Source organism: Cricetulus griseus, chromosome 2 (genome assembly GCF_003668045.3).
Source record: "Cricetulus griseus strain 17A/GY chromosome 2, alternate assembly CriGri-PICRH-1.0, whole genome shotgun sequence".
Taxonomy (NCBI): domain Eukaryota; kingdom Metazoa; phylum Chordata; class Mammalia; order Rodentia; family Cricetidae; genus Cricetulus; species Cricetulus griseus.
Window position 1 is genome coordinate 107278461 of NC_048595.1, and position 22186 is coordinate 107300646.

At 39.7% G+C, this 22186-nt stretch overlaps 1 protein-coding gene across 1 annotated transcript; it reads left to right on the plus strand.

Moving 5' to 3' along the window:
- Window positions 1–1364: 1364 nt before the first annotated feature.
- Window positions 1365–19306, plus strand: CUNH6orf163 (chromosome unknown C6orf163 homolog). The gene is made up of 5 exons (XM_027403396.2): window positions 1365–3338; window positions 6930–7024; window positions 8423–8530; window positions 12103–12305; window positions 18802–19306. Exons 1-5 carry the CDS (start codon window positions 3191–3193, stop codon window positions 19229–19231), a joined length of 984 nt encoding a protein of 327 aa, XP_027259197.1. The 5' UTR covers window positions 1365–3190; the 3' UTR covers window positions 19232–19306.
- The last annotated feature ends 2880 nt before the right edge of the window (window positions 19307–22186 follow it).

A 22186-nucleotide genomic window follows, 5' to 3' on the forward strand; every position in this document is an offset into this window, starting at 1 on the left:
TATATGTTACTTGGCCTTTTTCCTTTGCAGCTCTTAATATTTTCTCTTTATTCTGTAGATTTGGAGTTTTGATTATTATGTGTCGGGGGGACTTCTTTTTGTGGTCCAGTCTGTTTGGTGTCCTATAAGCTTCTTGTACTTTCATAGGCATATCTTTCTGTAGGTTGGGGAAGTTTTCTTCTATGATTTTGTTGAATATGTTTTCTGTACCTTTGAGCAGTGTTTCTTCATCTTCTTCTAGACCTATTATTCTTAGGTTTGGTCTTTTCACGGTGTCCCATATTTCCTGGATATTTTGTGTTAGGGATTTGTTGGACTTGAGGTTTTCTTTGGTTGATGAATGTATATCCTCTAGTGTTTCCATTTTTTAATGACAGTCTCACTATATAACCCTGATAGCCTGATTGGGCCAGGTTGGTCTTGAACTCCCAGAGATCCACTGCCCTCTGCTTCCCAAGTGCTGATGTTAAAAGCATCTCTAACACTCTACTCTAATGAATTTCCCTTTATTTTTAATTTAAAATTATGAATTCTCTCTCAGCAATCTTTGGTTACCTGTATTCTGTGTCTAGGGTGGGGCCTGTGAGCTTTCCCCCTCCCACAATGGCATATCTATGATCATGCTTAGGCAGCCATATTGTTAAGGTATCATGAGTGAAACTTCCTTGTCATTTCTAGGAGACACAGTCTCACAAAATTTCTGCACCTATGGCTCTTGCAATCTTTCCACCCCCTCTCTCTTGATGTTCCCTCATCAGGAATTCCTTTAGGTACAGGAGTTGTGTCATAGATGTAACCATTGGGGCTGGGTACCCCATGACCAGTTGTTCACTTCCTTTTCACTAGCTGTAGTTTTCTGTAATGGTATCTGTCTAACTCAAGTGCCTTTGATGAGGAATGGCAGTTAGGTTACCTGTGAGTGTAAGGATAAGTGTTTACAATACAGTTAGTCATCACAACTGATTTAGTGAAATGGCAGTAGTAGGTTGACCTCTACAATTCATGACCTCACAATCCTCTGGTAAGAGAATTCCTTAAAGCAAACACTTGTTTATTATTTTTATATATTCTATATATAAATATAGAATATTTATAGTAAACAATTCTTGAAGTTTTATGGGCACTGAAGGAGTTCTTGTGATGTAGAGGTGAAAAAATTGAAGTTTTAAAACAAAGATGGCTCCAGGCAAATCAAGAGCAGTTTCTTATTTTTGTTTGTTTTTTTGTTTTCTGAGACAGGGTTTCTCTGTGTAGCTTTGGAGCCTATCCTGGCACTCTCTCTGGAGACCAGGCTGGCCTCGAACTCACATAGATCCGACTGCCTCTGCCTCCCGGGTGCTGGGATTAAAGGAGTGTGCCACCAACGCCCGGCCTCAAGGGCGGTTTCTTAACCCCACTTCTGGAAAAGAATCCAGGAATGGATAGGGCAGTCATGTTGACAAAGGTAACTTCATTCCCTATCCAGGTCTTTGAAGTGTTGATGTAGTAGTCGCTGCTTTCATGTGGAATTAATCTCTTTTTAACCAATCTCCCAAATCCAATCAACCAGTTTCTTGCACCATTTCTGTGACATCATTTGATAGAATTAGTTAAGGCCTTCAGACAGGTATTAGTCATAATGGTCAACAAAAATCATGATACATGAAGGAATTATCTGGTAACATTTGTGAGGCACTTAGCTCAGGACCCTCTAGGAGTTATGTGTTGAAAATCATCTCAATAAAGGTTTCATTCTTTAGTAAAACCTTCTGGAGACGCTGTGTGTGACATTGTCACACAAATGAAAACAATTTCAGTAACTTCATATAATCAGCAGAACAGATGTCTGTAAGGCTGTTTCTCTAAAAATGATAGAAACAAATTATGCTGTTTAAAAGCCAGGATTAGCTGGGTGTTGTAGCATGCGCCTGTAATTACAAGATGAGAGGACTGTTGCCTACAAATCAATTTCCAGGCAAACCACAGTGATGTAGTAAAAGCCTCTCTTAAACAAACAAAACCCTTAAAACTATACCCTCTCTGCTCCTGCTTGCGGTTTAAGATGTAAGTTCTCAGCTGTTCCTGCCGCCATGCCTTTATTCCACCATCATGATGGACTCAACCCTCTGAAACCATAAGCAAAATTGAATGCTTTCTTTTGTAAGTTTCCTTGGTCATGGTGTTTTATCACAGCAATAGAAAAGTAACAAAGATGTCCCCCATCAAAATCTGAAAATCAGGCTTGGTGATTTTGAATACAGACTTAATTAAAGTAAATTTTCAGTTAAAATACCATTATATACCTAGTTGTATTTGCCATGCCACCAAAGCTCATTTATATGATTCTTAGACTGCCTCTGCAGTCCATTAGTTAAAAATTAATTCTTCAACAAAAGCACACTTAAAACAAAAATGTGGTCAGCTGACTAATGCTCCCTCTCATAGTCACCTAGATCCTACCACTGGCCCCCGTGAATGTATGATAAAAGGGACCTTGCAGCTCTGAGCACATTTAGGGTCTTGAGATGACAGGATCATCCTGACTCCTGCTGAGGTGCATGGTATAGACAGAGAGGAGGTCCACAGAGAAGAGGCCAAAGATCAGAGGAAGGAGTGGCTCATCCACAGAAGCAGAGGCCATGAGTCTTAGGAAGATGTTTGGCCTTTGAAGGTGGGAAACACAGTCTTCCCAAAGCCTCCACAAGAAACCAGCCCTCCTGGAGTCTTGATTATAGCCCTCAAATCATTTCGGATTCTGACTTCCAGAAATTACATAGAATAAATATGTGTTGTAGGTAAGTCATGAAGATGTGTTTACTTGCTATAGCAGCAAGAGGAAACTCAGGCAAATGCATAGCTCTCAGCTGTCATTTCAAGCAGCTTTTATGAGCAAAGCTTGTCTTACCTAGCAACAGTTGTTAAGTAAGTTGACAGCTTAATGCTGGACACTGGGAGGGAGAAACTGCTTATCTTTGCCCAAATCCAGTGCCCACACCTTGTATGGCAGAGGCTGTTAATACCATTCCTTAGACATAAAGCCACTGCCTAATCATGACGAATTGTTTAGTTCTTAACATCCTCTAGCAAAATCTTAAAACCCTGACCCCCTTCCAGCTTTGTTAGACGTCTAGCTTCTCTTGAAACTACCTTTTTTTTTTCTTCCTGATCCTGATATTAACTGTAAGCAGCAAAGGGAATCAGAAATTTAACTATGATCAGAAATCCAGATTATAAAAATTTTGTTTGCTGTTCTGTTTGCAATAAAATAATCCCACCAGCCCCATTTGGGGAAACCTTCAAACGGATCTATGAATACAAGCCATTTAAGACACGCTTTTACACTCACAAAGATATACTGGGTAAGTGGTTTTACTCTTTTTTGGGATGGTGGTGGGAGATCTTTTGAGACAAGGTTTCTCTACATAGCTCTGACTGTCCTGAGACTCACTTTGTAGACCAGGCTGGGCTCTAACTCACAGAGATTACCGGCCTCTGCCTCTCAAGTGATGGGATTAAAGGCATGGGCCACCATGCCTGGAAGTGGTTTTGTTATTTTCATTTGTATGGCATAGAATAGCATTGTGGGTCATCCTTCAGTTCCTTCCTGTTGAAGGTTACTTGCTTCTGTAGGAAATCCATCGTGAAGTGATAATGTGTTGGAATGCAGCCACTCTACTTAAACATTTTGTGCATGGAAAAGAGTTTTCAGTCTCTCAATGTGTTTCTTACTGTGAATAATAGCATTAATACATATCTTTTAAATTGTTTTGAAACTTTAATGAAATATTGTACATGTTTAACACCTGGAACATCATAGTAAATGTGTGTTCTTTCCAACTTTGCTTGTACCTGGGGACTTTCCAAAGGTATAGGAGAGAAAATATCTAAACACCCCAATAAGTGAGTGGAAGAAACTTAGCCTTTACTTTGTAGCTAGAAACAAAAGCAGATACATATAAATAACATAGGAATGTTTATCATGCATACATATATACATATGGTATATAAGCAAATTAACTAATTCATATTTCCACTTCTCACTTATACCCAGAAAATTTTTAACTAATACTGGATTTTATGTATATTTTCTAAGGACCCTTCAAATATTTTTTCCTGTCTTCTTTACCATGGGTGTGGTGAGCTAATGGTTACCTAATTTACTAAAGAAGTTAGGACCTGAACTAAAAGGCAGGGAAATAGAATTATAAACATCCTCTCTAACAACAGTTCCAAACTGATTTTAATTTTCAGGAAATTTTTGGTATGGATTATTAATGGTAATCTCTAAAATAATTTTTAGACCCAAGACAATGCTATCCCCATTCTTTAACAATTTACCGATATACTTTAAATGATTCCTTGTACTTTATAGGATATAAACCCTGAGCAGATAAATGTATGTATAAATCAGTATTTTATATTCACTTGCTTGTGTTTGTCATTAAATTATTATAAATCAAAAGAGAGCCAAAATTCTACATTCTTTATAAGGAAGCTCAAAAGCACCTTGAAATATCTATGTATGAGTATTTCCCAGGACAATGATTCTCTGCCATTACAACCCCCAAGGTCAGGCCTCACTGTGTCCTTTTTTCTCTCACCTTTAAAACTCCCTGTTTTGGAATAGTTTGATTCTTAAGTTGCACCACAGCTTTTCCCATTGGTTTTTTATGTAATACTGGTACATCGTCAAAACTAGGAAGTTAGCATGATAAGAACAATGCTCTTACCTCAGGTACATATCTTTCAAATAGTTTACCCCTTAGAAGTGTAGTTGTATGAAATGTATCTCATGGAATATTCATGTAACCATCACCACAAAGAAACTTCTTCATGATATCCATTAACAGTCAGTCGTACTTTCAAACTTCTGACAGCCATTAATCTATTTCTCTGTCTTTATAATCACTTGAGAATGTTAACAAACAAAATCATATACTGTGTAGCCTTTTGCACAGTGGTTTTTAGACTCATTGAAGTTGTTTTTATTAATAGTATCTCCTTTCTCAGCATGTATGTTTGCAAGAAGTTCTGTAGATGTCTTCTGCAATTAAGGTTGAGAACAACAAATATAATGATATTTAAACATTAAAAAGCACTACCCTACATTTGTGTTACATTTTTATGAATATAATCAATTTACACAATATTGAGATTATATGCATTCACCTCTACCATAATATTTACTGCTTTAAGACTCACTAATTAGGCGGCAGGGGTACACTGCAGAGATGACTCAGTGGTTAAGAGCACTTGCTGCTCTTCCAGAAGACACAATTTCAGTTTCCAGCACCCATATCAACTGTTTGTAATTACAGCTCTAGGGAATCCAATGTCTCTGGTCCCTGAGAGTACCTGAACATACTCATACAAATGTACACACCTGCCCACAAATTGAAGGGATAAAAACAAATCTTTAAAAGAGAAAATAACAAACTTTAAAAAGACTTATTAGTGATCTAGTGGTAAAGTTCTATCCCAAAAATATATCTTTCACCTGTAGGTGATGGAAACAACTTTGAACAGAACACATAAAGTGAAATTTTGTGATACAATTTCTTGATCCTTTTAACAAAAACTCAAGGTGGAACCTGTCTTCGAGATTTTAGTCTATCAGGCTCACACTCAGTGAATTGACTGAGATGTTACTGCATCAGGCCTACTCAGCATCTAGGAAAGGATATGGAGACAAATCGTTCTACCATGTATTAATCACAGTTTAGAAATGCCAGAGGAAAAGGAGCTATTTTCTCTTTACATCCTTATGCAAAAAACCTAGGGAGGAATGTGGCTGGTCAGGCTTGACTATGCCTGATTCCAGACTAGCTTCTTTGAGAAAGAAGGTTCAAGCAATTTGCATGTTGCTATTGGCAATCTTACCACACCACTCGAGTGAGGGAGTTCTTGTGAGAAGTGGGGCCTGTTACCACAGCAGGAGATGGTAAGCAAATACATACCCACAGTATCTTACTGTGAGGATTGCCATGCTAGGCACTGTAATAATTTAAGGGTCATCTCAGGTGAGAAGTTGTGTAAATCTTGGGACAATACCAAAGGGCTAACTAAGTTCTTAGGTCCAGGTCCAGAATTCTTCTGAACTATCTGATTCTGTGTGTCTCTCTACCTGCTCTAGAGTTGCACTTTGAGTGGAGAAGGTATCATGGGGTGTTATTATGAGGAAGTAAAATTAGATCATTGCCAGAGTAATAATAAACTAGAAACTTAGCTCACATGACCAACACTAATGAAAGGCATAGACGCTATGTATTAAAAACAGCACCCTGAAAAATAAATAAATAAATAAATGAATAAATGAATAAATAAATAAATAAAGCCAGGTGGTGGTAGCGCACGGGAGGCAGAGACAGGTGGATCTCTGTGAGTTCAAGACCAGCCTGGTCTACAAGAGCTAGTTCCAGGACAGCCTCCAAAGCCACAGAGAAACTCTGTCTCAGAAAACCAAAAAATAATAAATAAATAAATAAATAAATAAATAAATAAATAAATAAATAAATACAGCACCCTGTCAGAAGCAAGGAGAGAGATGTATAATGTGCCAAAGCCCTATGATTCCACATTCTGCTTTGAGTCTGCCACACTTTGCAAGGCATTCGTCTTTCATTGCCGACTGTTTAGACTGGGGTATGAAAAGCTAACTGACTCTATTTGTGCCTACATGATGAGCTCCCTCTTAATCAGTTAGTGGAAAACTTGCCCTTCCAGTGGGCATCTCCAGTGAGGAGAGTGGAGGCTGGAGATACATCCTAGTGGAAAGGAGCATGCTTAGCCCAATGGGTTCAATTCTTAGTGTCAAAAGAAATGAAAATGATTGACATCACCTAATAGGACGTGTCTCCTAGATGGCTCGCATAAATAATTAGCTAATGGTAGAAAGGAAAGCCAGGGAACTGTCTACAGGGACCTGTAATGATTTTTGTCCAAATACACAGATATTGGGGCAAGTATCCTGAACCAAGAAGAGCACTTTCAAGAGGCTACACTCAGGGAAACCATTGCAAATGCAGAAGCTAATGTGTGGAAGCAGGTAAAGGGCTCAGAAATCACCTGAACCACATTTCTTCTGGATTCATCGAAAACTGTAAATCCAGAATAGCAGGCAAGAGACAGCCCACAGAATGCTGACAGACTGTGGGATCTTGGCCATGTTCTTTGCCCTCTACATTCTTGACTCATCTGTAAGGAGGGGTAGTAATGACTCATTGAGAGGGTTCGAGGAAGAAACATACTTGGCGAGAGATGATGCTTAGTAAGAAGCAGGTCCTGCCAAGAATTTCCTTCCAAGTTACCCTCTGTTGGGATGACTCTGGCCACTATTCTCATTTAATTAAAACTTTAACAGAATAGGGCCATCTCTGTTGCAAATTGTTTGCTATGGTCTTCTGTTCATTTATGGGCTATCCTTCTGTGCATTATGTAATAAATACTTCTAACTAAATGTCCATTTCCCCAAATGCCTTATCTTGATCTACTCTCATTATCTACTGTCTCTAAAGTCCTTGATGCTTCTAGTCATTAGGTTCCTACAGTCCCAGCTACACAGGAGGCAGGGGCAGGAGGAGGCTGGGGAAGAGGGAGGCAGGGGGCAGGAGGTGGCTGGGGCAGAAGGAGGCAGGGGCAGGAGGAGGCTGGCAAGAACAGCATAGCCTAGGCAATCTAAGAAGGGACCTATGTGACTTAACCTAGCAAATAAAACAAAAATCCAAATCCTGATGCATTGGGCATATGGCTGCCAAGTGCCATGGGGCTATTTGAAGACTGGAGGAAGTACTACTTTACTCAAAGTTGGAACTAAGTAAAGCCTCAAACCCACAGCCCTTGGTTCTTCTAATCATGGGTGAATTGGAATGAATGACTGTCTAAAGAGAATTAAAGCTCTTATGGGGAAGATAAAGCAAAACATTCAGAATCTAGTACTAATAAAAATCCAACAGTAAGAGCCATCTATTACTTACACATCCCAACATAAAGAAATGCTCTTATGAGCAGTCTACAGTTAGAATATGCTTATTCAGTATCTGAGTATTTTCTTCAAATAATATAAAATAAACTCTTTCCTGACTCCTCCTGAGGTCTCAGTGGTATTCATGCATCTTGCCTAGAGCCTTTCGGCTTTATGTGTCTGTTCCCTTCTCTATGTTTTGTAGGTTAACATACTCAGCTGCAAACACTGCCCTGCCTTTAATAATTCCAAAATTCCAAACACAGCAAAGGGAGCCAAGGGCTCTGTGGGTTCTGTGGATCTAGCTAAGGCAGCCAGGGCTCTGTGGGAAGTGGGAGTAGAACAGTGCAATTAGGGATCCCATGGTGGTTGCTACTTTTCATTGAGCATGAAAACCTAACTTAACCAACTTCTTTAATAATGACCAACTTCTCAGCACTTTCTCTGAAATACTAATAGATAAATGAACCTTTTCTTTCAAAGGCTAATAAACTCCAACAACAAGCAGTGGACAAAGCACTTGCAGACGCAAATGACAGGCACGAATTTGAAGTTCAGGTGCTGGAAGAACAACATCAAAGAGACTTAAAGGTTTTGTACATCTATATATTGACTTATTCATTGTCTTTTTAAAAGCATTTCTCTTGGTAAAGAAAAAGTACTTATGTAAGTCGACATGGGGAGAGGGGCAGTAATTAATGAAGTTCAGATTAGTATTTTGTAAAGGTTGGGAGGGAACCACGGTGATTCACAAGACACAAGGTTCTGTCATAGCCCTTCCATAGCACAGATTAAATAACACATAATTAAACATTTACATAACTAGCTGTTGAGTGTCTGGTTCCCTGGTATGACCACAGACTCCATATGGGCAATCTGTCTTGTCACTATGATACCCTGGTCCAGTACTGTGCTTTGACTTAGCAGGGAATCGAATCATTGAACCAATAGAACAAGATGTCCTTTCCATTCTCCTGGACTTCCTGCCTACATTCTTTCCCCTGAATTTGCTTTTCTGAACTGCCAAGAGGGATATATTAGCTGTCCCTGAAGTATTCCTAGTAGGCCAATAGTCACAAGATAAGAGGACCTCTTTTTTGTTTTAAATTTTCACTGTAATATGTATTCATTGTACATGACAATGTGCTACATAATGACACTTAAGTAGCCACACATATGCATGTATCATATGCACACTTGTAAGTGTATATTGTATGTTGGGCATATTACCTCAAAACCCCTTCCCATTCTCACCCTGCCCAGTAGTTAGTTCCCTTTGTTCCTCTGTGCAGTTTTACTTCTACTTTTATGTAATATGTACATACATGATTTTATCTGTCACATAAAATCTAGGAACCACATAAGAGAGGAAGCAGGAGATTTCTTTCTGAGACTAGCTTAATTCATAATTACCTCTAGTTGCATCCATCATTGTTTCCACAAGGAGCCCCTATCATATACTAGCTGTGTAGCAGTAAAATTAAATGGACTGTCCTAATCCTCAGAAGACCAATAGGAAAGGGAGCTCCGCCGAACAGTGCCTGCCTAGCAGTAGGATAATCCCTGCCTGGCCGCAGACACCTTCAGCCAGGTTTGGCGTGGTTGCTGATGGGAGTCGGCTGTGTCAGCCCACTGCCCAACTTCAGAGAAATAGGGAAATACGAATCAACATGTCCATAGTGAGAACAAACCAAGAACTCAAGAGCATGAGGCAAACATTAGAACATTTTGGTGAATTCTTTATGAAATAAGCTAAATGTTAAAGACATGGAGAGATATTAACATTCTAACTATTTTATTATTCAAGATTAGAGATTTAAGGGGCAAAGCCTTCTGCTGTGAAGAATGAGGTAGCATTTCTAAACAACCAATTTTTTTTCTATAATTGTTTTCGAAATTTACCAGTTGAAGCCATTCTGGAAAGATTCTTAAAGTTAGATTCTGTTGTTTCCCCTCTTTTTTGTTTTTGTTTTTTGGTGTGTGTGTGTGTGTGTGTGTGTGTGTGTGTGTGTGTGTGTGTGATGCACATGAGTGTGCAGGTGCACACACCCAAGGATGCATATAAAGGCTAGAGAGGACTTCAGAGTACCCCCCCTTTTAAAAATAAACTCTGGGTGTGCGTGCATACACGTGTGCACAATATATATGTGTAGAGATTAGTGGACAACTGCTAGAGCCATTCCTCTCCTTTCTACCTTGTGGGCCCCAGGAATTGAACTCACATTGGCAAGCTTGTGGCAGGCTCCTTGGCCCACTCCTTGGCCCACTAAGTTATAGTTATAGACACCCTGGGGTCTGCCCCAGGGTGTCTGTCTTTATTGCTTTATTGTCTTTAGCAGGCTCTCACTGGCCTGTAAACTCACTGATTTGGCTAGGCTGCATTGCCCAGTGAGATCCCAGGACCCACCTGTCTCTGTCCCCTAATACTGGCATTATAGGTATGGGTTATAGGACATACCCCAGATCTTTACATGGATGCTGGGTGTTCAAACTCAGGCCCTCGTGCGGTTACTCTCCTCTAAGCTACCTCCCCAGCTGCTGATTGTGATTTTGAAACAGGGTCTCATTAGGTAGATGGGCCTCAAATTCATGATAATCCTCTTGCCTCCTAAATGCTGGGATGTGCTACTACACCCAGGTTTGTCCTACTCTTAAAGTAGCCAAAATGAGAACTTGAAAACCTTTCTCTTGGGATGAAGAGATGGCTCAGAAGTTAAGAGCACTGGCTGCTCTTCCAGATATCTTGAGTTCAATTCCCAACACCCACATAGAGGCTTACAACTGTCTACAACTGTAGATCCATGGGATCTGATACCCCCTTCTAGTGTGCAGACACCCATGCAGACAAAAACACCCATATACATAAAATATATGAATAAATCTTTTTTAAAAAAGATTTTAAAAATCTTTTATCTTGAAGACGTTGGATTCTAACAATTTCTTCAGTGTGGGGGATTGAACTCAGGGCTTCACTTCTGCTATGGCAAATGCTCTGTCACTGACCTATACATCAACTCTAATAAATAAATTTTTCCTTGAGATATTTTTCTAGAAAGAAAAGAAATTAATGAATTTCTTGAAAAACTCCATTATCTTAGCCAGCAATGAAGGGAACTGATACTCAGAACTCTGGTCTACATCTCTAGTTCTGTCTCTAACTTGCTGTGTGAAGTGATTTAATTCTGTTATGTTCTATTGACAACCCTGAAGTAGATAAAAATTGCCTTTTAATGAGGTTTTGAAAGTTCAGGACATATTTAATTGTTCTTCATTTCTTGACTGTGATCCCGATACAATACCCATTATGCAACGACAAAGAACAAATATCAAATTGTGAATACTAATGCAATCCTTGATCTTGTCCATTGTACAGTGAGTCCTCTGAGGACGGGTGTCCAAGCGTCCTTGTGTTTGTAGTATTGTAGCCCAGCAGAGGCTGTCACACCATGGAATTAGTAGGAATTTCCAAAATGGTAACAGGCTTTTCCTTTAGGTCCTTTTGTGAGACTTCACTACAAATAATGGTTTGACTATTGCTCTCTTTCTCTACTTGGTTGAAAATTGCTCCCCATGTCCTCCTACCTTAGAGCAGTGGAGCTCCTGTCCCCTCCACGAATGAGGAAGGGTGGCAACCCTAATGATGAAGATGTAGAGCAGTGGGACTGGAAGGCAGGCCTCTGTGACTGTAGTGATGTTCTTGTTTCCTGCCTGAGCCTCAGCTTCCCTTCATGGTGTTTATTAATGCCATTTTCCAATATCACACTTCATATTTACATGTACAATGATACTGTGTCAATCAATAAAAACATGTAGTTGGAGCTGTAACCCAATGGTAGCCCAGCATCAGTGAAACCCTAGGTTTGACCAACAGCACTGAAAAAGAAAAGAAAATTAAAAGATCAAAAGTAGCCAAAAAACTTTAACCATGCCCCCTCTAACCTATTTTCATTTTGCATACTGCCTTTCAATGTGAACTTTCATATATAGTTTGAATATTTTATTTAAATTAAAATCTTCCTTATAATTTACAGTTACTTTAAAGTCACCTGTTTAAGAGGTTCCATTATATCGGATGAATGAAACTTTGATGGACTTAGTCTCCAGTATTCACTTTAAGACATCAAGCCTGTAGTCTCTTAGTTTTCCCATCCCATTTCTTTAAGGCTGTAGAAAAGAAAACCAAGATGGAGATGTTTCAAAACATGGAAGAGGAACTAAAGAGAGAGAACTCTGCTGCAGAACAACGTATGGTCCATAGAATCCAGAGGATAATGATGGAGTGCCACAGAGAGAAGATGGAGGCTGTGAAGAAAGCCAGGGAAGAAGAGAGAGAGCTGGCCCAGAAAGCTGTTGAGGAAGAGACAAGGTACTCCAGAAAACGCTAGCATTTGACTCAGTTAAAATCCACCCAGAGAAAGAATCAAGCTTAAGATATACAAGTGAATATTTCCCAGCTTTTCCTGGTTTTATCCTGAGCTATATCAAACACTGGTATGAGCAGAGGTAGGAGAGAGGGAGAGGGAAGAAGAAGAGGGGGAGGAGGAAGAAATGGTGCTGATTTAAGGAAAATGGTAGCGTAAGTATCAAGTATCTAACACAGCATAAGGGGTTGAAAGTTGCCAACACTTCTGAAGGCCTGCATTATATTGTCAGTCATATCTCCACCCCCTTTCAACACTATGTTTCCAGTATTAAAAGGTTCAGAAGAAGGAGTAAACACTTTTACATAAACACTTAAGAGTCATTGTTTGCAGCTTGGTTCACACACTGTGGAAGATGTGTTAGTTCTTGATCTTTTCCTTGTCAATGAATAGGTGTATACACAAAAAATATCGACTTCATGGAAATGTATGGAAAAAACACATAAGTCCCAATTTATTACTTCCCACATCTTTGTCTCCCAAAACAAACACTTTATATAACAAGGTTTATATCTTTTCACATCCTTTGATATATTCATGGCCGTGTGTGTGTGTGTGTGTGTGTGTGTGTGTGTGTGTGTGTGTGTACATAACCACAAACAATTTTACAGGTCATATTATACATAAGTGTGCATTGTGAGAGGAGAAAAATAGAAGGAGGAAGAGGAGGGGGAGAGAAGAGACAGAGAGGAGAGAAGAGAGAGCAAACTAAGGCAACCCAGTTAGGAGTGTAGGGCTTGCTGGTATAAGAGAAAATCATGTTTCCAGATATTGAGTAGCCTGCCCAAGACCCGAAAGTTGTAACAGCAAAACAAGATGGAGTCTTCCTGTTTGTCCTCCAAGTCTGGGTTTGTCCCTTTTAGTTTTTTTGTTGCTTGACTTAGCATATCTACCTGTGTATGACTGATAGGTAAAATCTTAAAGACAAATCTCTCCCTGAGTTAAAACTAGCCATTCCAGTGGCCACAATGAAGGCTGGAGAGCTATGGCATTCAGGTTACCCTTCTTGTGCCTAGATTGTATCTTTGTGAATAGACAGTGTTTGCTGAGAATTAGTTGTGGTCTAGTACAGTGGATGTCAGGCCCTCTGTACCCTGTCCCTCCTCTCGATCTCCAGGAGCTCTGGCTCTTCTTCTGGAGTCTGGATTCACTCCTCATACACACTGGCAGTCTCCTGTATCCTCCCTTGTTTGTCCCCCCACACACACTTCAGCTGTCCCTCTGTGAGTTTTGAGAGTCAGTTTTTTTTTTCAATTTCCATATTTTATTGCTAAGATTAGAGAACTTCCATGACTCTTACTTAACTGTAATCCAAATAAAACATCCATTTTTCTCACTCATGGTTCCCAAATGACTCAAAGAGAGCCTGGTATATGGAAAGCATTTGTTAATGTTAAAACACTGTTCTTATTCAGCGGGACTAGCGAAAAGTTTATTCAAGAGCAAAACATGTTACCTGGGCTAGAAAGAAGATTCGGGTTATCTCAAATACCCTGGTAACAGGTTCATGCATGTGTTTTCATGAGTGTGTTCACATGTATGTTTGTATCTATGTGTGTATGTTCACATTGTGTGTATGCATATAGAGGTCAGAGGGCAAACTCAGGTGTTCCCCCAGGAACTACCCAAATTCTTTCTTTTCCCCTTGAGACAGATCTCACACTGGGCTAGAATTTGCCAAGTCTGGCTGGCTAGTGAGTCCAAGGCCCACCTGTCTCAGCCTCTGCAGATCGCAAGCATGCATCACCATGCTAGGTTGTTGTTTTTAACATAGGTTCTGGGAATCAAACTTGTGCCCTCATGTTTGCAAGGCAAGCACTGAGCCATCTCCACAACTCCAGAATAAAGAGTTACAAATCAGAGCATTTTAAAATACATTGATGGAAACATTGGGTAGGTAGGAGTGTCATAGAAAAGGAAGTCTCTGTTATAGGCCTCAGGTGTGACTTGATGACATTATTAATCTTTGGGTTGGGTTGGTGGAAATTAAAGAGTGTTTTTACACATTACAAAAAAAAATTGACCTGATAGTTCACAAGGATACTAGGTCAAACATGGAAGTATGCAATAGTGACTATTTGGCAGGTTACACATTGCCTGAGACAATGTGGCTCTGGACCTGTAACATCCTATTTCCCACATCACTGAAGTTTTAATCAGTCCACCAGTCTTATAGAATGCCTAACACAGATACAGGCTTGTTCTATGTAACAAAATCATTCATTCTTTTCTGTTGTTTCTATCATTTTCTTAGGTGGTAGGGATTGAACCTAGAACTTTTTGAATGGTTGGTAGGTGCTCTATATTTGAGCTACAACCTTAGCCCTTGTAAACCTCTGAACAAATGCTACAAATTTATTCTGATCAGCTAAATTCTTCAGGGTACCAGATCTTATCTCTAGATATGACTAAATTCCAGGTTCCTTAGTCACTTGAAGAAACTAATTTGTGGAGAGAGACACAATTAAAATTCTGCTAAAGAATTTATTTGGATACTCTGGTAGCTTATACTGACAACTTGATAGAATCTAGAGACCACTTGAATATAAAGCCCTTATATAATATAAAGACATTATATATAAATGTCTGTGAGAGGTTTTGTAGGTTGGGCTAGTTGAGGTGGGAAGACTCACCTCAGATGCGGGCTGGAGATTCTAGAATGCATAGCAAGAAGATTGCATGCTGAGCATCTGCACTCATCAGTCCCTGCTTCCTGCCTCTGCTGATGTGCTGTCCTCTCCATGATGGACCACACCCCCCCTCCGGAAGCAAAACTAAAGTCTTACTTTGCTAAGTTGTTGTGACAGGTGTTTTGTTGCAGCACCAAGAAAATTAACTAGTACAGAAAATTAGTACTAAGAAGTGAGAGAGTTGCTGTGATAAACTTGATCATGTGTTTCTTAGGCCTTTGGAATTGGGTTGTAGTAATAGTGGGAGAGCCTGGAATTTAGGGTAGACAAGTCCTTCAGTGCTGTAATCACACTTCACGGACTGTGGACTGTTCTGTTGGGAAGAACACAATGCCAATAGAAGTACAGTTAGTGGAGTCCATGATGGTTCAAAATAGGACAAGAACTCTATCAGGGAGTGGGCTAGATACCCTTCGTGTGAGTTCATAATAAGATCTAGCCAGCCAGACATAAGTGAAATTTGTCTCAGAAGTGTAAGTAAACTAGCTAGTAACCATTTGGGGGAGAGTCTGTCTTCTTGCATATCTTTGGACTAAGTCCTGAGTCATAGAGAGAAACTAAGCAAACTATAAAAGCTCATATGAAGAGGAAGTGGTCGGGGCTGAGTCAAACCTTGGCCTGTGTTTTATTTGCAATTTTCCATTGTACTAACCTGTTCTTCATGAGTTATTGAGTGAGTTAGATTATTGAGTGAGTTTTCTACTTCACTTGAACTTATCAAGTGACTTCTGGATCAAATGGAATTGAAATTGAAGCTCTGGTAGAAAGAAATTAAGACCTTTCCTCAATATTAAATGAAGTAACCAAAGTATGACTTCTGTATCTGAGAACGGTACTGGTACAAATAACACACAGGGATTGAAAGAGTTAAACTTCTGAATTGATCAAGTAAAGTGGGGGTGAGCTATGTAGTATGGTGGGCTTCTGGAGGAAGTTGTCTTGTGTTGATCTTTGGGAGAGAGATCTGATTTTTTTCAAGAGACTTAAGAAGGAAGACAGAATAAGCATGAGAGTTTCCTGTATAATGAGACACAGCCAATGGAAGGTTTAAGAGTCTCGCTGGACCCCAAAATGCAAGTGTGCCACAGAAGGCCGGCCTCTGTATATTTCCTCCACACCCTTGTTTATAGAATGCCTTCAACCCAACTCAAGTGTGAACTAACTCTCTGTCTCTGTCTCTGTCTCTGTCTCTCTCTCTCACTTTCTCTCTCTCTCTCTGTTTTGCAAGACAGGATTTCTCTGTGTAATAGCCTTGTCTGTCCTGGAACTTGCTCTGTAGACCAGGCTGGCCTGGAACTCACAGAGATCCCCCTGCCTCTGCCTTCTGAGTGCTGGGATTAAACAAGTGTGCCAACACCGTCTGGTGAAAGGCATGGATTCTCTTAAACTTCTGCTATTCACAAACCTAGCTAGTATAAATTTTGGTATTATTTGGAACAACAAAATGTATTAATGAGAACTACATTTGTATAACCCACATATATATTCTCATGTATTGCCTGCCCGTTGTATGCCCACCAACCATGTCATACAGAGCAGATCCAAAGATAAAAGGGCCACAGCTTCCATGCTCATGCCCCAACCCATGTGTGGCTTCAATTCTAGAACTTCAAGTAAATCATCAGAATTTTCTAGATTTGAGCTCAAAAGTCATAATTTCAAAGAATTAAAAACTCAAGCTCTGAATTGGGATGAGAGAAACTGACAAGGTATATTCAGAAAAATACCAGATTTTTGCTGGGAGCTTTTGCCATCGGAGTATTTGGAAAAGAGGTGGATAGCCAGGCTAGACTTTATTAGCTCACTTTACCTAAGGTTAGTGCCAGGAACCTTCTGGTTCACCCAGGAAGCACTCCTTCCTCTTTGGGGATGTTGAATAGGGTCATGGAAAGTTCTTTCCAGCTTTTCCTGCCCTAGGCCCTAGAGGCCTTGGTCCCAGCCTCATTAACAACCTGTTAATAAAACACCAGGGTCTCGCCCCATGATGCCTGTGAGTATGAATTCAGAACTCTGCAGCATGGCTACTGTTACTGACGCCTCCAGTCTCCTTTCCAGATTCTAGCTCATTCAGAGACCAAGTCTGCTTTTTCCTTGGCAGGATCATGTAGACCCCAGCAGTCCTAGATGCTGGCAGTTAGGGCTCTGTGGTGTTTCTTGGGTTTTGAATCAGCTACATAACTCAGGCTGACTTTCAACAGTTTTATTTTTGAGATTAGAATGTAATTACATCACTTCTCCCCTCTCTTTTCTCCCTTTGAGCCCTTCCATATACCACTTCTTGCTTTCTTTTTATGTCCAAGTTATGTCCTCTTTTTCACTAGTTGTTGTTACATGCATATATATATATATATATATATATATATGCACATATATTCCATATATATTCTTAAATATAACCTGCTTGATATGTATACCGTTAACCTGTATGCATGTTTCAGTTCACCATTTAGTGTTGGATAACCAATTGTGTTCTTCCCTAGGGAAGACTGTTTCTCGCACTCTCAGCATTCCTCTGTTGCCTGTTGTTCTTTGTGTAGAACCGAGGCCTCAGGGGCTTTCCACTTTGACATGCCTATCATTTCTGCCCTTGTTTAGGCAGCCATGTTGGTAAGCCTTTATGGGTGTAGCTTCTGACACTACTAGAGACAAAATCTCACAGCAAACACCCTGATCATAACCTCCAACTCTTGATCCACCTCCTAAGTACTGGGTGCTGAGAGCTGAGATTACAGGCCTAAGCCAGCAAACACTTGTTGCTCATCTTTAGGATAGACAGAAACAAATTTTATTCTCATAGGTTAGCTTTAGGTTTAATCTTGATTTAAACTGAGCTATATTTAACTATAGATTGTCTCTGACTTTCTGATCACAGAACCAAAATCCTTTTATACTCAAAATTCCTATAGTTTATATGAATTTTACCTATTGACATTAACAGGGTTAGGATCTAAAAGACAGACATTTAAAACATTTATCAATTAGTGTAAAGTAACAAGTCAGTCATACTTTAACAAAAATATTTATATGAAAAATATTTTCCAAAATAAAATATAATATTTGATGAAAAGACAGGCCTAATTTTACATTCATTTGCACAATTTAAGCCATTTTGTGTGTGTTTTAAAACAAAGTTATTTTTCCATGTTATTTGAATATACTGTGATATCCTACATATGAAGACTCCTGAAAAATATAACACTCATTAGAGAAAGAGAAAAAAAGAAATAACACCATCTTGTTGTCAAAAAAATGAGTTTTAACTTCATAGATATGCCCTTCCCTGTCAAAGAGTCATGGGCCCTGAGAATTCTTGGACCATGCTGCTGAATAACTCTGACCTCTGGTTGCTTACATTATTATATATAATATAATATATATATCAACACCAGAACTCACAAGTTCCTCCTGAGTTGGTTGAAGAAATACCTTCTTTGGAGGTTTAGGACTCTGACCCTGTCTCCTCATTTTTTTCAGTACAATGCATTTATTTTTTTTTTCTGGCCACAGTGAACTCAGACCCCCAGTGCCGCCATCAGGCATTACAATAGTGGGTTTGCCCCAGTCCATGGCAGAGAAAGTGATGGGTGGCCTCTGAGAACAATTTTTAAATTGATTGTTGAAAGCTAATCAATTCTGGAAGCTCGTGTATACCAGGTTTCTCAGGTGGGGGCTCTTCGGTGATTAACGATAACTTCTTTGTGTTTTTAGTGGATCCTCAATCTAATCTGTAAATCTGTATGCTCTTTTGTAGAAAGGTCATGGAGGAACTTGTGAGTTCTGGCTTGACAGCCCTTAGAGACCATAAGACAAACTTGGGCGAGTTGATAAAAGCAAAGGAAAAAGAAATGAATGCCTACTATGGCTTGGCTCAGAGGCAGAAGCAAGAAGAAGTGCAAGAAGTGCTTCAAGAAGCAGAAAAAGCACATCAGGCCAATCTTGACAATGTGAAGTTTAAACTGGTTAATACCCAGGGGGAGCTGGTGTCTGTAGCAAAGCAACTGGGAATCATGACAAACTGGAAAGATTTTCTGGAGGAGGAATTACAGGAAACCAGGGAAGCATTTCAGAAGTATATCAATTACACCTTCCCCAGGCTTTCCCCAGGACATGCCGACTTTATTCTGCCAGAAAGAAAGAAAACACCTTCCAAACTTCTTAGCGACAGTGAAACAAGTGCCTAATAGACATCAGCTAAAATGTTGCCACAAAAGACAGTGTTCCAAAGCTGAATAAATAAACTCAAAACCACTTATTGACATTTGTTCAGAGTACTATTTGGCTATAAGAATTTTTAATTGACTTTTTAAATTATCATAAAAGTTATAGATTTCTGTTCTTTCTTTTATGTCATTTTTCAAAGTAATGAATTTCATATGGCATTTTCAAACATTCTCAGGTTTCGTTGGTCTTTGCTCTCTTCTCTCCCTCTGCTTTTCTGTGCTGTAAACAAGTTCAAGAAAAGCCAACATATTCAAAAGAGTATTCCAAGGCACTGTGAGCACCACATCTAAACTGTAGAGAGAGGATGAACTAATTAGGAAGGGAAAACAGTGCTTAGAGGAAGTCAAAACACATTTCTGTACCTGGCTTGATTTGTTCTACATCAGACGTGTTACCACACTCACACATGTTGCAGTTGAAAATAGGTAAAGGAATGTGTTCTTAGATTGTTTGCATTTGTAGAGGGTAACCTGCAGTACAGAAATTAATGTCTGGTTAACAAAAACATCAATTTTCACCAAATCTATTAAGACAAATTTGAAATTCTTGGCCTTGCATATAAATAAGTCAGAGAGGATTCCCAAGAAAAGTATCTATAGAAGTTAGGGATGGAGAGTCCTCTGTGCCTGACACATGGCCTGTGATGGTCTGGACCACTAATGTCAACAATCACTAAATTAAAGTGAAAGAGCTCCTGAGCCTATAGGACTTCTCTAAAACCCCACCCACTAAAAACTAACATTTTATTTTTTGTTTTGGCTTTTTTCCAGAAAAGGTTTCTCTATGTAGCTTTGTCGACCAAAGCTGGCCTTGAACTCACAGAGATCTGCCTGCCTCTGACTCCGGGGTGTTGGAATTAAAGGCATGTGCCACCACCACCCAGCTAGCATTTTTTTAAATTGAAGTTTTTAAATACATTTAGAAATTTATACATGAGTACTGTATTTACATCGTTTGTACCCTTCCCCTCTCCCCTCCAACTACTTCTCTGATTGTCTCTCAAGTTCATGACCTCTTCTATAATTATTGTTTTACATACACACACACACAGACACACACACACACTCTACCTATTTCATGTCGTTCATATGTACATATGCTTAGGGCTGACCATTTTGGAGCACATGACCTACCAGAAGCTCATCTCTCTATGTAAGCTGCCTGTAGCTTTCACCTAGGAATGGGACCTTATGAAGTTGTCCTCTATCCATGATGGCTTGTCACTTGGTGTGGTCTTTGCAGGTTTTATGCAGGCAGCCATATTGTTGAGAATTTATGGGAGCAACATCCATGTCCTGTCCAGGCCAAGTTACCATTGACTGAAACCTCTGAAACTATGAGCCTAAATAAATCTTCCTCCTTTTATTTATTTTCTCAGGCATTTTGTTACTGTGGCCAGAAGGATGCCTCACATTAAAGCTGTACAAAAATAGGCAAAGACAGGATTTAGCTTGCAGACTACACAGATTATAGGGCCTTGATCTATCAATAGTACCACACACGTCTACTTATGGAAGATTTCCTGACAGCCTATTTCTACCATGAAATAGAGATGTGTTAATAGAGAGTTAATGTATCAGGAAGTGTTAAAGTTAATGTATCAGGAAAAGTGTGTTCAACTGGAGTGAACTGCTTCATCTCTTCTCAATAATTACTGACTTGGGTACCTGTGCTTCGGATGAATGATGTGATCACAAGAATTAGCGGAGAACACTAGAGTCTCAGATTATCTAGAGGTTCAATAGAGGGCAGAAACCAACTGTCTCACAAAAGTGAAGCCAGGGAAGTACCTTTTAAGTAAAGTGTGCCATCAGAGTAAGAAATAGCTCATATTAAAAAATAAAAATAGTCAGACATATCTCCGTGAGTTCGAGGCCAACCTGGTCTACAGAGCAAGTTCCAGGACAGCCAGGGCTACACAGAAAACCTTGTCTCAAAAAATAAAACAATGAAAAAGGTAAAAACAAACACACTAACAAGGGATTTAGTATGAATTAGTGAACAGATTTTTGATGAACTACAGACATGCATCTTGGTCTCCAACATAGGTCTGGCAGCAACGACAAGCAAGTTTGGCATCTGTGACAGTGATCACAGACTTGTGGCTCGCTAGTAACATTCCTGCTATTTAGAACCCCAAATTGCATTATTTGGAAACAAAATGTATATCCCACATGCCTAGTCTGTGTTCCCAGACAAATATGCATAGGCATTCAGTACTGTCAGGATGGATGGATGGATTGCTTTTCCTGAATAGAGGCATGCTGGTGGGCCATACCTCTCACCTTAATACTCTAACCAAAAGTAGTTGGCTTGTGGCCAACATCTACAGATATATCTCATATGTATACACTGTTGAGGTCTGTCTTGGTCCATCTGGTCTAATAAAAGGCCAGCTTCTTGAATCCTGAGAAATTCTTGATTTACAGAACTGTATTTAGGGGTGTTCAGTTGTATTCTTGTTGGGGGAAGGGTATGATACCGGTGCAGCATCCCATCCATGCACTCACTGCATGCACCATGTACTTAAACACACAAAACAACAGAGACAGAGACAGGGAGGGAGGGAGGAAGAGGGAAGAGGAAAGCTATGAAATAACACTTTCCACATGTATGATGACAGAGTTTCTGTCCCTCCTGGTCCCATAGCGGTTAGACCCAAATAAATACACAGAGGCTTATATTAATTATAAACTGGCCGATGACTCGGGCTTCTTATGAGCTAGATCTCTCTTAATTATTAACCCATTTCTATTAAACTATGTATAGCCACAAGGCTATGGCTTACCCGTAATGCTCCAACATGTTACTCCTTTGGCATCTCTTTGGCTGCTCCTCGCTGCCTTCCTCTTCCCAGCATTCCTCTCCTCTGGTAGCCCTGCCTATACTTCCTACCTGGCTATGTCATGCCTGTC